The sequence below is a fragment of the Lithobates pipiens genome, unplaced genomic scaffold (assembly GCF_037356315.1).
Source record: "Lithobates pipiens isolate NorthernLeopardFrog02 unplaced genomic scaffold, aLitPip1_a1.2 Scaffold_19, whole genome shotgun sequence".
Taxonomy (NCBI): Eukaryota; Metazoa; Chordata; class Amphibia; order Anura; family Ranidae; genus Lithobates; species Lithobates pipiens.
Window position 1 is genome coordinate 536,088,301 of NW_027507764.1, and position 14,960 is coordinate 536,103,260.

General features: G+C 40.5%; 1 protein-coding gene across 1 annotated transcript in view; it reads left to right on the forward strand.

The window, feature by feature from the left end:
- The window catches only part of LOC143997557 (fibrocystin-L-like), a 247,462-nt gene that overhangs the window by 42,821 nt on the left and 189,681 nt on the right, over positions 1-14,960 (forward strand). Inside the window, exons 14-16 of the mRNA XM_077493224.1 lie at positions 566-828; positions 3,998-4,086; positions 11,298-11,457. Coding sequence (XP_077349350.1) covers positions 566-828; positions 3,998-4,086; positions 11,298-11,457 — 512 coding nt within the window. The remainder of the gene's footprint in view (positions 1-565; positions 829-3,997; positions 4,087-11,297; positions 11,458-14,960) is intronic.

Below are 14,960 nucleotides of genomic sequence, written 5' to 3' on the forward strand. Positions count from 1 at the left end.
GAAAATTCCAAAACCCGAAAATCTAAAATAATAACTAACTAACTAACTAATAAATATTAAATTATAGGTATTGGAATTTCCTTTCAAATTTGGCTGTTAATTTGTTCCATTCCATTTGTTATTTTGGATAATTCGTAACTTCAGATAAATTTGTATTCGTTTCGTTCACAAACAGCCAAATTTGAAAGGAAATTCCAATACCTATAACTTAATAGCTAGTTATTATTAGTTAGTTATTATTTCAAATTTTACTGATTTTCTTTCTTTTTTCAGATATTCTAATTTTTGGATTTTTGAATTTTTGAATTTTTGAATTTCTGAATTTGAAAATTTGGAATTAGTAAATTCGAAATTCGATATTGGAAAATTTGAAAATTTGGAAATCCAAAAAATTCAAAATTCAGAAATTCGAAATTTGGGAATGTGAAAATTTTCGGATTTCCGAATTCCGAAAAAAGCAAAAAAACGAATGAAATGAAAACGAACACATTTTTTGTTAGTGCACATGTCTACCAGAATCTTTTTCTTCCAGCTGTTTTAACTTCAAAGCATGTTTTTTTCTTAGGAAACCGAGGGATGAAGATGGAAAGGTGGAATGGCAGTTTTAGCTTGAATAACGCTTTGAATTTCAATGAAAGTTCCACTGGCTATGTTGGCACCACCTGGTTTGATGGAGTTTCCAGGTCCTGGCCTACGGAAAACTCTGCTTTTATTGCTCGGTTCACAGGCTTCTTGGTGCCCCCAGAGACAGATTACTACAACCTGTATATCAGGGGGGATGATAACTATATGCTATACTTCAATGAAACAGGAGACCCAGCAAGAAAGGTAAAGTATACAGAGAACTTACTTATCTGTAATGTTGGTCACATAGCTTCACATTTGGTCACGTGTGAGATAAAACAGTGGGAATCTGTCCATTTTTTCTGAGATTTCCAAACTGTGAGTTCCATTTATAATTTTAAAGTTTTTGCTGGTCACTGTTTTGTTAAATGGAGATTTAGGCATTTTTTGGCATTCTTTGGAATGACACACGGAACCTTTATCATGAATTAACATCAATAGATAATTAAACTCAAGAACAACAGTGTCATGTTTTGCAGCTTATCAGTCCTTCGATGTGGAGGTTGCATTAGTTTGCTTTTTTGGGGTTAGGGTTACAAACATTTTTTTTTAATATAAATTATTTATTGAAAGAACCAACAATGCAACATGACAATGATGGTCACAGAATCGTGAAAGGTGTCATATAAAATAAAGTGTTGAATAGAAAGACATTCCAATGATACATACATGGCACCACATCTTCATATCATGAGCCTACACAGACCGAGTTTACAAGAAGCAGCAAAAAAACAAAAAAAATATATAATGGATTTCATTCCCATAGCATTGTCGATCGCTGAATTTTTTGGATATTAAAGATATGAATGGAAAATAACTGTATTTTCTTAATAAAAAGTAACTGATTCAAAAAACAAAAACAAAAAAAAGATCCCCAAGGATACCCAAAAGGGGCAAAAATGAAAAATGAGGGATAGGGAGAATGAAGTGGAAATGGATATAGAATCCCCCTTGCCACCTGGCAACCCGACAGGGCTCACAAAAAATGGGATAGTGCTTAGGCTAAAAACAGTTTAAGCAAATACAAATAATACATGGACTAAATGTACAAGCATATGTGCATCTCTGCACATATGTATGTAGATTATGTCAGTAAGCCCCTCTCAGAATGCAGGTTTGGGGCATTCATTTTTCATGCACCTAAAAGCTGCTCTAAAATATGAATTTACATGCCATCATATACATAAACACATGTGCACGGCTGAAATAAAGCTGCATTCAAATACATAAAAAAAAAAGATAGAAAAGAAAATACCTTTAAAAGTGAAATTTCTTGTTCTGTCCCTGTGCATTAAGCAATACAATCTTGACAGGGGCTCTAACTCTTCCCTGCTCTATCCAAAACTACAAAAAAATCCTATACAAACATTTTAACTATTAAAGCGGGAACTTCACCTTTTAAATTGTTACTAAAGCCTCTTTTTTTTAAATTAAAAATAACAAACATGTCCTACTTACCTCCTCGGTGCAGTTGGTTTTGCGCAGAGTGGCCCCTGATCCTCCTCTTCTGGGGTCCCTCATCAGTGCTAGTAGCTCCTCCTCTTCTCGATTGCCCCGTCAGAGAAGAGATCTCTTTCAGGACGCGGGCGCACTCCTGAGACCTGCTTCTGCGTCTATTGACACAGAAAGCAGGACTTGCCGCCCACGTCATTGGATTTGATTGACAGCAACGGGAGCCAATGGCTGCGCTGCTATCAATCTATCCAATCAGTACACCAGACACCAGCTAGAGGTGTGCTCGTCCCGGTGGAGAAAAAAGACTTCAGGTTCAGGTTCAGGTAAGTAAAACAGGAGCACTGTAGGGCTGCATAGAATGCATTAAGGTGATAAACCACAAGAGTTTACAACACCTTTAAGGCATCTTGCACATGATACGCCTGTATGAGCATCTACTTTGTCAGCCTTTTTTTTTGTATGTATTTGCGCACATTTTTGCACATATGCGTGTGCGCAATTTCGTGCAAATTCACACACGCATACGAAAACATATTTGCGTGTTTTTGTTTTACACATTATGTAAGTTGACACATTTGTCCACATGAGGCGTACATTATTGACCAAATATGCAGATTTTTCTATTTATTTTTTTACTGAAAAATGCAAGCTGCTTGTTTACGTGCCTGTGTGCATAGGCATATTACAATTAATGTACTATATCTTAACTTAGTAAAAAAAAAAAAAAAAGCTGTACTGAGCTTTTTCAAGCTGCAGTGTGCAAGAGGCGTCAGCACTGATTATTTTATACTTATGCTGCTAGCATTACAAAATAGATAGGAAGGTATATTACATTTATTTGTTTTTACACTTTTTTTATACATTCCATCAGTTACTTCCTGTTTTCCAGGCCTAGGATAACAACGTCATGCATCCCAGGAGTCTTCAGGAGAGGAGGAGGGGCTTTCTAAGCTAAGCACTCTTTCCTGCCAGCATGCCTGAGCTAAGTGCAGATGGACTCCAGGACGTAACTGCTACATGAATCATATGCCCTTACTCAAGATGGCCATGGCCAGAAATACTAGGGAGGGAAGGAGGAGGGTTCAAAGTGTTTTATCAGCAAAATAAAGCATGGAAGCATGGATGGATTAGTTTGCTTTGAATATTCAAAACAAATTAAATAGAATTTTTGGTTTGTGGTGCTCAGAGGCAGTTCACCTCTAATGTCCCATACACACGGTCAGACTTTCTGACGGAAAATGTGCAATCGGATCTGATCTTGCGTGGGCTCCATCTAACTTTTTCCATCGGGATTTCCGACACACAAAGTTTGAGAGCAGGATCTAAAATTTTCCGACAACAAAATCCAATCGTTTAAATTGTAGACAATTCCGATGGACAAAGTGCCACGCATGCTCAGAATAAATTACCAGACGAAAGCTATTGGCTACTGGCCCATTTATAGTGCCGTCGTACGTGTTCTACGTCACCGCGTTCATAACGATCAGATTTTTGATGGATTTTGTTGTCGGAATGTCCAACCGTGTGTATGGGGCATAAGTCTCTGTTCACATCTAGGCATCCCGGATCGTGCCCTTGCAATTCCCATCACTTCCAATGGCACCTCAATCGCAGCACGCTTTTTTCACGTTTGTCACCCAACGAAACGCGGTAAAATTGTGCAAACAGAATCGTGGTGCGCCTGTTGCCCAAAAGAAGTTCTGTGATGGCACTGCCTTCTTCTGAATGTGTTGGAGCCCCCTTTGCCTGCTGAAAGCTGTAGGATGAGTGCCAAAAGCTACCCATGCAAAGGATCCCAGAGCCTCTTATGTTTCTTTTTTAAAGCATTGTTTGTATCTCTTTTATAGTTTTAATTATTTAACAGAAAATCATTAAATTGAAATAAGATTCTAACAAACTACTTTCTTTCCTGTGCCAGGTAAAAGTGGCCTATGGTGGCTATACAACTTCCTACAGCACATCTTATTATCAGAGATCACAGACTTTCTTACTGCAGAAGGGAAAACCGTAAGTGTTGTGTTGGTCTGTTAGATCTTTGGCATGCAAACAATTTGGTGCATTGTTAAGCTCAGTTCGGAATTAGCAGTTAAATTGTAATTCCCTGTATACACGGTTGGAAATTATGATGGAAAAGGCCCGATCGGATTATATTGTCAGAAAATCCGATCGTGTGTGGGTTCTACCGGACTCTCCGTCGGAAATTCCGACTGAAAAAATTTGAGAGCAGGATCTCAAATCTTCCGACAAAAAAAAATCCGATCAGATTTTTTCCGATCGTTTGTAGAGAATTGCGATCGGAAAAAGTGCCACACATGCTCAGATCAAATTACGAGACCAAAGCTATTGGCTACTAGCCTCTACGTAGTTCAGTTGTAACGAACGAACGTCATCACGTTCCGAACGACCGGATTTTCCGACAACTTTGTCCGACCGTGTGTGTGCAACACCAGTTTCGGACAAAACCCATCTGAAAAAAATCTGACGGATTTTGTGGTCGGAATGTGTGTACAAGGCATTACATGTATTGCTACAATAGCAGCTTACAGTAGATAGATACTTGAGTTTGTTTTATCAGGATATGATATCCTGATTTTCCCTGTACAGCTGGACTTATACTGGGAGAGGGAGGGGCCTCAGATAGAGTCGGTCAGGTTCTGGTGTAGTGTACATGTGCTCTACAGCTACACACAAAAGTTGCTAAAAATCCAAAAAGTAGAAAAATGACAAAACTTTAAAGGTGCTTGCACTTTCAGGAAGGAAACAAATGCAAAATGTAGGTAAAATTACATTAGTTTATTGTGCATCACATATTAAAAATGATTAAAAAAACAACAAGTGCGTAGTGTAGCCATCAATAATAAATAAATAAATAAATGTAAATAAAATAAAAAATAAATAAATCATGGTGTAGTAGAACATCAATAATATATAGCAGAACACCCTGTGTGTAGCCCCACCCACCCTGTCAACACATTGTTGCAAACATAGTCAACAATATGGCATGTACTGTAATACTTCAGATAAGGAAAGAAAGAGAAGTAAAATCTCAAAGTAATTAGTAGAATGCCGTGTTACATAGTTAGTCAGATTGAAAAAAAGAGATGGTCCACTGATTGTGTTTGCAATGCTTTGCAAACTCCAATGCAAAAAAATAATAAATGTCCATTTTTGCTTTTTTGCAATATGGGTGTATTTTTTTTTTTTTTCCAAAGGTGGAATTTTCCTTTGAAATCAGATAATCCACCAGATAGATCTGGCCATCAATTATGACCCATTGAAATTGCTCTCACAAGTATTTCTTAATCCAGTTCGAATGCATGTCCTGTCAGGCCCAAAGCCCTCCCGGTCTGCCTGTGAATATCCACCTATGTTCAGTGGGACCATCTGAATTTTAATCAGTGTATGTCCAGGTTTGGAGTGATCCTTTTTAATCATATTCAAACCCATTGCAAACTTTCTTTTGGAATATTTCAGAAATGCTTTGAATTACACAAGGAATTGAGAGAGAATATATTTAGAGTTAGCTCCAGTCTCATCCCAGAAAAATTAAAAGCCAGCAGCTACAAATACTGTGGCTGCTGACTTCTAATATAAGGACACTTATCTGTTAAATGATCCAGTGTTGTCCTCACCCGAGCCAATTCCAGTGGCGGCCTGTTTATTAGGGGCGCCCGGGTGCCACCCTCTCTCTCCTTGCCACCCCCTATATGAGTAATAGATAGATTCATGCATTGCATGAATCTATCCAAGGCCGCCGCGACCACCCCCTATTCATGTTCCCCTTTTGGGTCATCGGGCGGATGAATTACAGCGGCAGGGTGTTTTTTTAAGCACCTGATTAGAACCATAGGCACTAATAGGCTTCAAAATAGGGTGGACTCAGGACGCTGAGGAATGCATTCAAAGCCCACCCAAGTGTGTTGCAACAGCAAATGAATATTCGCTGTTGCAACACTGATCCTCCTTCCGGCCAATTGGGAAGCGGGACTGATACCCATCACCCGGCTGAAAGGACAGGCGATCCTATTGGATGCCTAGGAGGAGGGGAGGAGATACACAGCGGAAGCGAAGAGGAGAAGAGCCGCCAAGTCCCCGCTGATGCCCGGATGCTCGATCCCCGGGAGGGGGTACCTGTCAAAACCAGTTACCCGCTCCCCAAACACCTCCAAAAACTTATAATGAATAAAGAGGAAAAGGATGGGGTGAGGGAGGTGGAGGATGAAAAAAAGTGGAACATCCCCTTTTGGGTGAAGTCCCACTTTAAGAGAGCCCCAGATATTGATTGAACCTGGATTCCAGGGGTTCCAGATCTTCCCCGTGGTATCTAAAACAAAAAAGTTTTTAGCTTTAGTAAAGTATACTATGCATTAAAGAATATGGGAAATCACGTTGAAAAAGCAAAACACTGGGAAAATTCACACCCACTATAGTTCAACAAACACCTACCTGAGTTAGAATCTTTCTCAGACTCGACAGTATGGGCTTCACACGGCATAATATACCTCCATCAGGTGTTATCTAACTCCAGACTCAAGCAGTTTCAAGTACTTAAGAAAGCATATACACTCCCTAACCACATGGCTTTTAAGTATCTACAACTCCACCATGCATTAAAAACACAATTACCAAATATGGAGGTAGTGTCAGATTCTCCCCCAGTTCTGGATATAATAATGGGAGAGGAACCCTCTAAACTCATATCGACCCTGTATTAGACATGTGTGATTAGTTTCGCACGAATCTCAAATTTGTACAAATTTTCCTAAATTCGTATGTTTGGGAGGATCCGAAATACGAATTTCCATACGTCCGAATTTTGTACGAAATACGAACTTTTGTTTACGAATCCCCAGGAGGAAGTCAGCACAGCACAGGGATGGTGGGAGCCCCTCATCTAACGAAAATTCGTATTTCGGATAGGAAATTCTTCAACGGAATTTCATATTTCGGTTAAAAACCAAACTTCCATCAGCATCGACTGTCATATTGAGGTATATTTTTGCCTTTAAATTCATCGTAAAGAAAGTTCGTACAAGTTAACGAACCAACGACAATTCGTATTTCTTACGAATTGAAATTGAATTTCGGACACGAAATACGAAGTACGAATTAATTTTAATATGAACCATAACGGAATAGAACAAAACAAATTTATTGACGGCACCCATGCCAACCCTGTATCTAAAGATCAGAAACCGTAGGTCAAATGCCATTGCACAAAAGGCAAAAATGGAATGGGAAAAAGACATAGGCCCCATAGAGGAGGAAGACTGGGGTGAAATAATGGAAGGGACCAGACTGACGTCCCCCAAGTTATCTGGCAGACTGACACAGATATACATTGTACACAAAGCCTACCTGACTCCCTTAAAAAAGGCAAAATTCCTCCATACATATGACCCGACATGCCATTTGTGCCACACAGCACCGTGTACGTTCTTCCATCTCATATGGAGCTGCCCAAACATTCAGACATATTGGACACAGATTGTTCAGTTTTTACATGACAATATGGGATCCCCAGTAGTATTAGACCACAAACTATGTCTTCTGGGACTTCTGCCAGATGTAGAAATTGACAAATACCAAGCTACATTTCTAAATGAAACTCTGTTTATGGCGTGTAAGGTCATAGCCAAGGTATGGATGCAGGCTCAGCCTCCCTCCATACGCCAATTAAAAGAGGGACGTTAATGATGCACTGCCACTTAAAAAATTTGTCTATGTCCATAGAAAGTGCGCGCATAAGTACTCAAAGGTGTGGGATAGATGGCTAGAGGGTGGAGAAACATGTGCCTAAAATAATCCAAGCCCTACAGACAGGCCTACTTAGATGAAAGTAGAAAGTGACTGTTCTGTGAAGGTATAAACCATGAAAATCTTAATCAGAACTGTATTGGTAGCAGAATGACATGAAGTCTCTTAAATACTGGATGTCTATACCTTCATAAACCTGTGCCTTAACATGTATGTACAAAGAATCTCACACAAAATGACTGTTATAATGTGCTGTTTATTATTCCACATAAGCAACTACTTTGTAAAATGACTTTTATCCAAATAAAGTTGCCTTTTTCCAATAAAAAAAAAAAAAAAAAAGAAGTATACTATGCTTTGAGCCCTGGAGGACGAGATTCAGACGTTTAGGTTGAGGCAGAAGGCACAGGCGCACCATCCAGCCCAGCTGCTGGCAGACTGTAAAACCATATAAGCCCTTGTACACACGGTCGGACATTCCAATGGAAAATGTCCGATCGGACCGTGTTGTCGGATAATCCGACCATGTGTGGGCTCCATTTGACTTTTTCCGTTGGAATGTCCGACCAACAAAGTTTGAGAGCTGGATATAAAGTTTTCCGACAACATGATCTGATCTGACTTTGTCCGGTCGTTTGTAGAGAATTCCGATCGGGCAAAGTGCCGCACATGATCAGATCAAATTACGAGACCAAAGCTATTGGCTACTAGCCTGAATGTAGTCCCGTCATAACGAACGAACGTCATCATGTTTCGAACGATCGCATTTTTTTTCAACAACTTTGTCCGACCGTGTGTATGCAACACCAGTTTCAGACAAAATCCGTCGGAAAAAAAACGACGGATTTTGTGGTCGGAATTTCCGACCGTGTGTACAAGGGCTAAGAGGCTAAACGCTTCCATAGCTGGACGAGGCTGAATGGTGCACTGAGGGGGTACTAACGTATAGGGCAGTATGCCTAAAACTTTAGGTCTCGTAAACTGGGATTGCACTTAGATACCAGCAGAAGTAGTTAAAGAGGAACTGCAGCCTGCTCACATAATTTGTAATAAAAACATCTTTGCCATTCAGAAGCTTCCCCCCAAGTACTTTGCATATTATTTTATACTGTATCTGACAAAAGTGAGTACACCCCTCACATTTTTGTAAATATTTTATCTTTTCATGTGACACTTTGCTACAATGTAAAGTAGTGAGTGTACAGCTTGTATAACAGTGTAAATTTACTGTCCCCTCAAAATAATTCAACGCACAGCCATTAATTTCTAAATCACTGGCAACAAAAGTGAGTACACCTCTAAGTGAAAATGTCAAAATTGGGCCCAAAGTGTCAATATTTTGTGTGCCAACCATTATTTTCCAGCACTGCCTTAACCTTCTTGGGCATGCAGGTCACCAGAGCTTCACAGGTTGCCATTAGAGTCCTCTTCCACTCCTCTGTGACGACATCACATAGCTGGTGGATGTTAGAGACCTTGCGCTCCTCCACCTTCTGTTTGAGGATGCCCCGCAGAGGATCAATAGGGTTTAGGTCTGGAGATATGCTTGTCCAGTCCATCACCTTTACCCTCAGCTTCAGTGGTCATCTTGGAGGTGTGTTTGGGGTCGTTATGTTGGACTATTGCCCTGCAGCCCAGTCTCCGAAGGGAGGGCACCATGCTCTGCTTCAGTATGTCACAATACATGTTGGCATTCATGGTTCCCTCAATGAACTGTAGCTCCCCAGTGCTGGCAGCACTCATACAGTCCAAGACCATGACATTCCCACCACAATGCTTGAGTGTAGGCAGACACACTTGTCTTTTACTCCTCCCCTGGTTGCCGTCACACACGCTTGACACCATCTGAACCAAATACGTTTATCTTGGTCTCATCAGACCACAGGACATAGTTCCAGTAATCCATGTCCTTAGTCTGCTTGTCTTCAGCAAACTGTTTGTGGGCTTTCTTGTGCATCATCTTTCTAAGAGGCTTCCTTCTGGGACGACAGCCATGTAGATCAATTTGATGCAATGTGCGGCGTATGGTCTGAGCACTGACAGGCTGACCCACCACCCCTTCAACCTCTGCAGCAATGCTAGCAGCACTCATACGTCTTTATCCCAAAGACGACCTCTGGATATGACGCTGAGCAGGTGCACTCAACTTCTTTGGTCGACTATGGCAAGCCCTGTTCTGAGTGGCACTTGTCCTGTTAAACCACTGTATGGTCTTGGCCACCGTGCTGCAGCTCAGTTTCAGGGTCTTGGCAATCTTCTTATAGCCTAGGCCATCTTTATGTAGAGCAACAATTTTTTTTTTCAGATCCTCAGAGAGTTCTTTGCCATGAGGTGCCATGTTAAACTTCCAGTGACCAGTATGAGAGAGTGAGAGCGATAACATGAAATTTAACACACCTGATCCAATTCTGATTCATACCTGAGACCTTGTAACACTAATGAGTCACATGACATCAGGAAGGGAAAATGGCTAATTGGGCCCAATTTGGACATTTTCACTTAGGGGTGTACTCACTTTTGTTGCCAGCGGCTTAGACATTAATTTGTGTGTTGAGTTTTTTTGAAGTCTAGGCTTTTTACCAGACAAGAAACTGGAAGTGGGCTGTATACGGTATTTACTGGCAGATAAAAAACAAATTTTACCATCCAAAGTTAAAAGAACAAGGGCAGAAGATTTAATAGGTGGAAAGTTTAAAAAATAACTGAAGGTCCACTTTAAAGTGCATCTAACTTACTGTAACTTACTGGTCCTTAAGTGTGGTTGTTGCATTTGTTTTCCTTTTTTTCAGGCTTTTTTTTCCCCTTTGCCTTCACTTGGTGATTCTGCCAGTAATACACTTCCTGCCCTATTGTGACGACACTCACTTACTGTACTCTATTAATGGAGGAGCAGTGTTGTCACTATATGACAGGGCTACATTGTCACCCTAAGCTGCTCTCCTGATTTGGATTTCAAACACCCTTCCCCCCCCCCCCTTCATTACCAGTACATGGGGGGAGTATTTTGTAGTTTGCATTGCTGAGAATGCTTCCAGTAAACAGGAAGCCAGATACCAGGTTGCTAGGAAGAGCAATGGGCATTTTTTTGCACTGGTAGAAAATGTGCGTAGGCTGAAAAAAAAACAAAAAAGGAATAGTCAACAAATCAGACTGGTAAGCTGTAATATATAAAAAAAAAAATTGTTGGATCTAGATACATGTTACCTATACTATGCATAGTGGGGTATCAGAAAGCTATGGGATCTTTGAAGGTTATTAATCAGTCTAAACTATGCAATAAACTGTGTGTAATGTGTACAGAGGGAAATTCTTCATCCTGGTATCCTATTGTCCTTACATCTAGGTCACCCTGGGCCCTGAGTAGCCGCCCCTGCGCACAGAACCAATGGAGTAGGGCAGACTCAGGTGTTACACCTTTACAGACTCAAACTGTCTAACCCTGTGTTTTGTATTATTTTTAGTTGTTACATGGAAGTCTACGTCCAGAATAGCGGTGGGCCTTCAGTCATTGATGTGGGCCTATACCAACGCAAAAGCTCATACACCCGCGATCAAACTCCTGATGCAGTAAATGATATCCAGAACATAGATTCTCACGTTGATACAGTTCTGGAGCAGCAGGTGATTATTCTGAAATATAAATGTTGTTCACATAACAGCCAAGCAACCAGCATTTTCAGAAGGACAAATTGTCAGTGGAAGCCTCTGTGTTTTAAGCCTCATACACACGATCGGATTTTCCGCAGACCAAACCTCTGACTTTTGTCCAAAGGGCTTTGACCCAAAACTTGTCTTGCATACAAACGGCAAGGAATTGTTGGCCAACAAACACGAATGTAGTGTCGTACTACGTGTTTTTTTCAGCTCTTTAGCACCACTCTTTGGGATCCTTCTGCTAATTTCGTGTTAGTAGAAGTTTGGTGAGTGTTGATTCACGCTTTTCATTCTGCGCTTTTCATTTCGGGCTTTTCAGTTTGCTCTTTTCAGTTTGTTTCTGAACGGCCGTTCCTCAACCAGCCATGTTGGGGAATCGGATAAGATAACGTGCTATTTATTATTGGCCTTGGAGTTATTGCTTTGATCCAAGTCCAGTACAGGAACAGGAGGAGGAGGATTTTTTGGACCAAAAATTGGTTGCTTTATTAATCGTGACCAATTATGTCATATGCCTTTGCTGGGGGAGCTCCAGGAGAATAATCCAGATGATTTTCTGAATTATCTCTGGATGATAGACCCCTGCTTTCACCAACTCTTGGCATTGTTGACCCCTTATATTAAGAAGCAGGAAACATGCATGAGGCTTTTATTTTATTTTTTGGTTGAATAATTATTTGATTTGGTATATTTTCTATATTTTTGGATGTATAGAATGCACTTTTTGGTTAAGTTCTATTGGTAGATAGCATGTCTAATTGTTTTATTTTTTTAATGCACAATAACAAAATTGTGTAGAATAAACTGTGTGTTTTACTTCAAATGACAGTTTGGGAGTAGGCAGTTACATAAAAAAAATGTAATGCAAAATTAACAAGGGATACCAACATAGTTGTATCTTTGATCTTAAAAACTATGCGATAATGGTGTTATGGTAACTTGCACCAAAAAAACAAAAACAAGCATAATAATATTATTCTTGATACTATTAGAAAAAAAAAGCCTTTGAAAATTTGTTTGCAATAACTCCATCAGTATCACCAGCAAAGCAGCTTCATTATTATCCCATTAAAGAAGAAGAGAATTGTGCGCTGCATTTGGAGATTTCATAATTTGCCAGGTCACCAATGTTAATTCTCCATTACGAGCGCTAGTTTAGAAGGCCGACCGCTTCTGGCTCGTCCTTGCTTCCGGGCATGCACGTTTGTACTTTGGACTTTTGTTCGACAGACTTGTGTACACACGCTCGGAAAATCCGACAACACACATTTGTCTGCGGAAAACTTTAAAGCCTGCTATCCAACATTTGTCTGTGGAAAATTCTAACAGCCTGTCATCACACAATCCCCTGTCGGAAAATCCAATCGTGTGTACGAGGCTTTAGTCTTGATAGGTTTCCATACAGCAGCCTTTCTCAGCCTTTTTTATATATTTATTATATATATGTATTCAATTTTCATATAAAAGTACAAGATTTGTTGAAGCAGGAGTAGTCTGCTAGCAAAGGTAACAAAGTAAAAGACATAATACTACATAGGAAGCAGGATGAAACTGCATGGTTTGGAGCCTACAAACATTAACAAGATAATTAATAACACAGCATCTGGTCCAACAAGAGTAACTAACTGGTGGTTCTGCCAAAGGAGTGGAAGCAGGTGAACATTCCCCCTGAAAACGGGTAGAAAGATTAATAAAATTATGAAGAAATATCAAACATTTGACATCAAATAACGAACTACTTAATCACATAGATTAGGTGGAATGCCTAGGGGAGGGGTTATGAGGGGTTAAGGCATTGGAGGTGTCCTGGATCCTAAGACCCCTTTCACACCAGGGCATTTTGCAATCAACCCTAAAAACGCTGCACCATTGTCTGTAGTGTGAAAAGTGGTGCGCTGGCAGGACGTCAGGGAAAAGTCCTGCCAGCAGCTACTTTGGAGCGGCGAAGGAGCGGTGTGTTTACCGCTCCTCCACCGCTGCTCCCCATTGAAATCAATGGGGCAGCGCTGTAATACCGTCGGCAAAACGCCGCTATTGAGGCATATTGCCGGCAGTTTTAACCCTTTCTCGGCCGCTAGCGGGGGGTAAAAGCGCCCCGCTAACGGCCGAAATGCATCGCAAAACCGGCGTTAAAACGCAGCTAAAAACGCCGCTATGGGCGGTGTGGTGTGAAAGGGGTCTTAGTTTACCCAGTGTATTAGGTATAAGGTCTGCACGCAGGTACCAGTCCATATAGTGGAAAGGAGTCATGTGAAAAGAGATTTCTTCTGGAGAGAAAAGGCCCATACACACGATCAGACTTTTTGACAACAAACATGCAAATTAGCTGTTTTGGAGCAACATCTGACCGTGTGTACGCTCCATCGGACAAACTTTTTTGGTTTTCATCTGACTTTTGTTGGCTGTACGAACGGACAAACTTTATGGCAACAAAAGTCCGATGGAGCAAAGTCTGATCGTGTGTACAGAAAACCATAGGACTTTTGTACAAAGTACAAACACGCATGCTCAGAACCAATGCAAAAGATCAGACAACAATACAGAAGTTGACCAAAGGTGGCGGTAAAGAGCAGAAAAACCACATGATTTGGTGAAAGTTGGCTGAAAAAGTCCTGCTGTGTGTATGCAATACAAGTTCAGGGCCAACACCCTTTGTACAAAAATCCAAGGGAAAGTTTGTACAAAGTCCTATCGTGTGTATGAGGCTTAAGAGTGCTTGTTTTACCAAGGCAATTTGAGGCGGAGAAGGGTGGATCCAAGCTTGCATTATTGCCCTTCAAGCTCTCAGAAGGTCTCAGCCTTTTTAATACAGAGGAACCTTTGAAATGATTTTCTGGTTTCAGGTAACAACTGCTAATAATTACTATATCTACAGCTCAAAGCACATTAGTATGATGGTCCGTTGGATAGAATGATCCTTACATTTGTGTCATTAGGAAGAATCCCCCCTTACAGCTAGCCAACTAGTCTATTGATGTCAGTTGTTACTTATTAAAGAGCCAGAAATTTCTTATTGCTAAAGCAACCCCACACAACCTCTGAAGGAACCCCAGAAATCCACACAACCCTGATTGAGAAAAGCTGCTCTAAAGTGTATCCAAACTCAAATAAAAATGTAATATATTTCAGCTTGCCAAACATTAGATGTGATGGCTGCATTTGTTTTCTTTTTTTCCTTTATTTTCATCTAGTGATCCTGCCAGTTACACACTTTCTGTTCGGGTTGACAGTGTTTACTCTCATACTGTATCTATGACGGGTCAGTGTTGTCCCCCCAGGACAGGAAATATGTTAGGACTATAAAACATATTCCCCCTGCTCATCTCCATAACATGGGCAGAGGAGGTGTTCTGTGGTTCACAGGAGTGAACAAGGCTGGGGTTAATTAAACTATTTAGGATATCTGTGTATAATTGTTAGCTCACTATAGGAAGTCAAGAGCATACTGGATTTCTGAAAGATCAATAGGT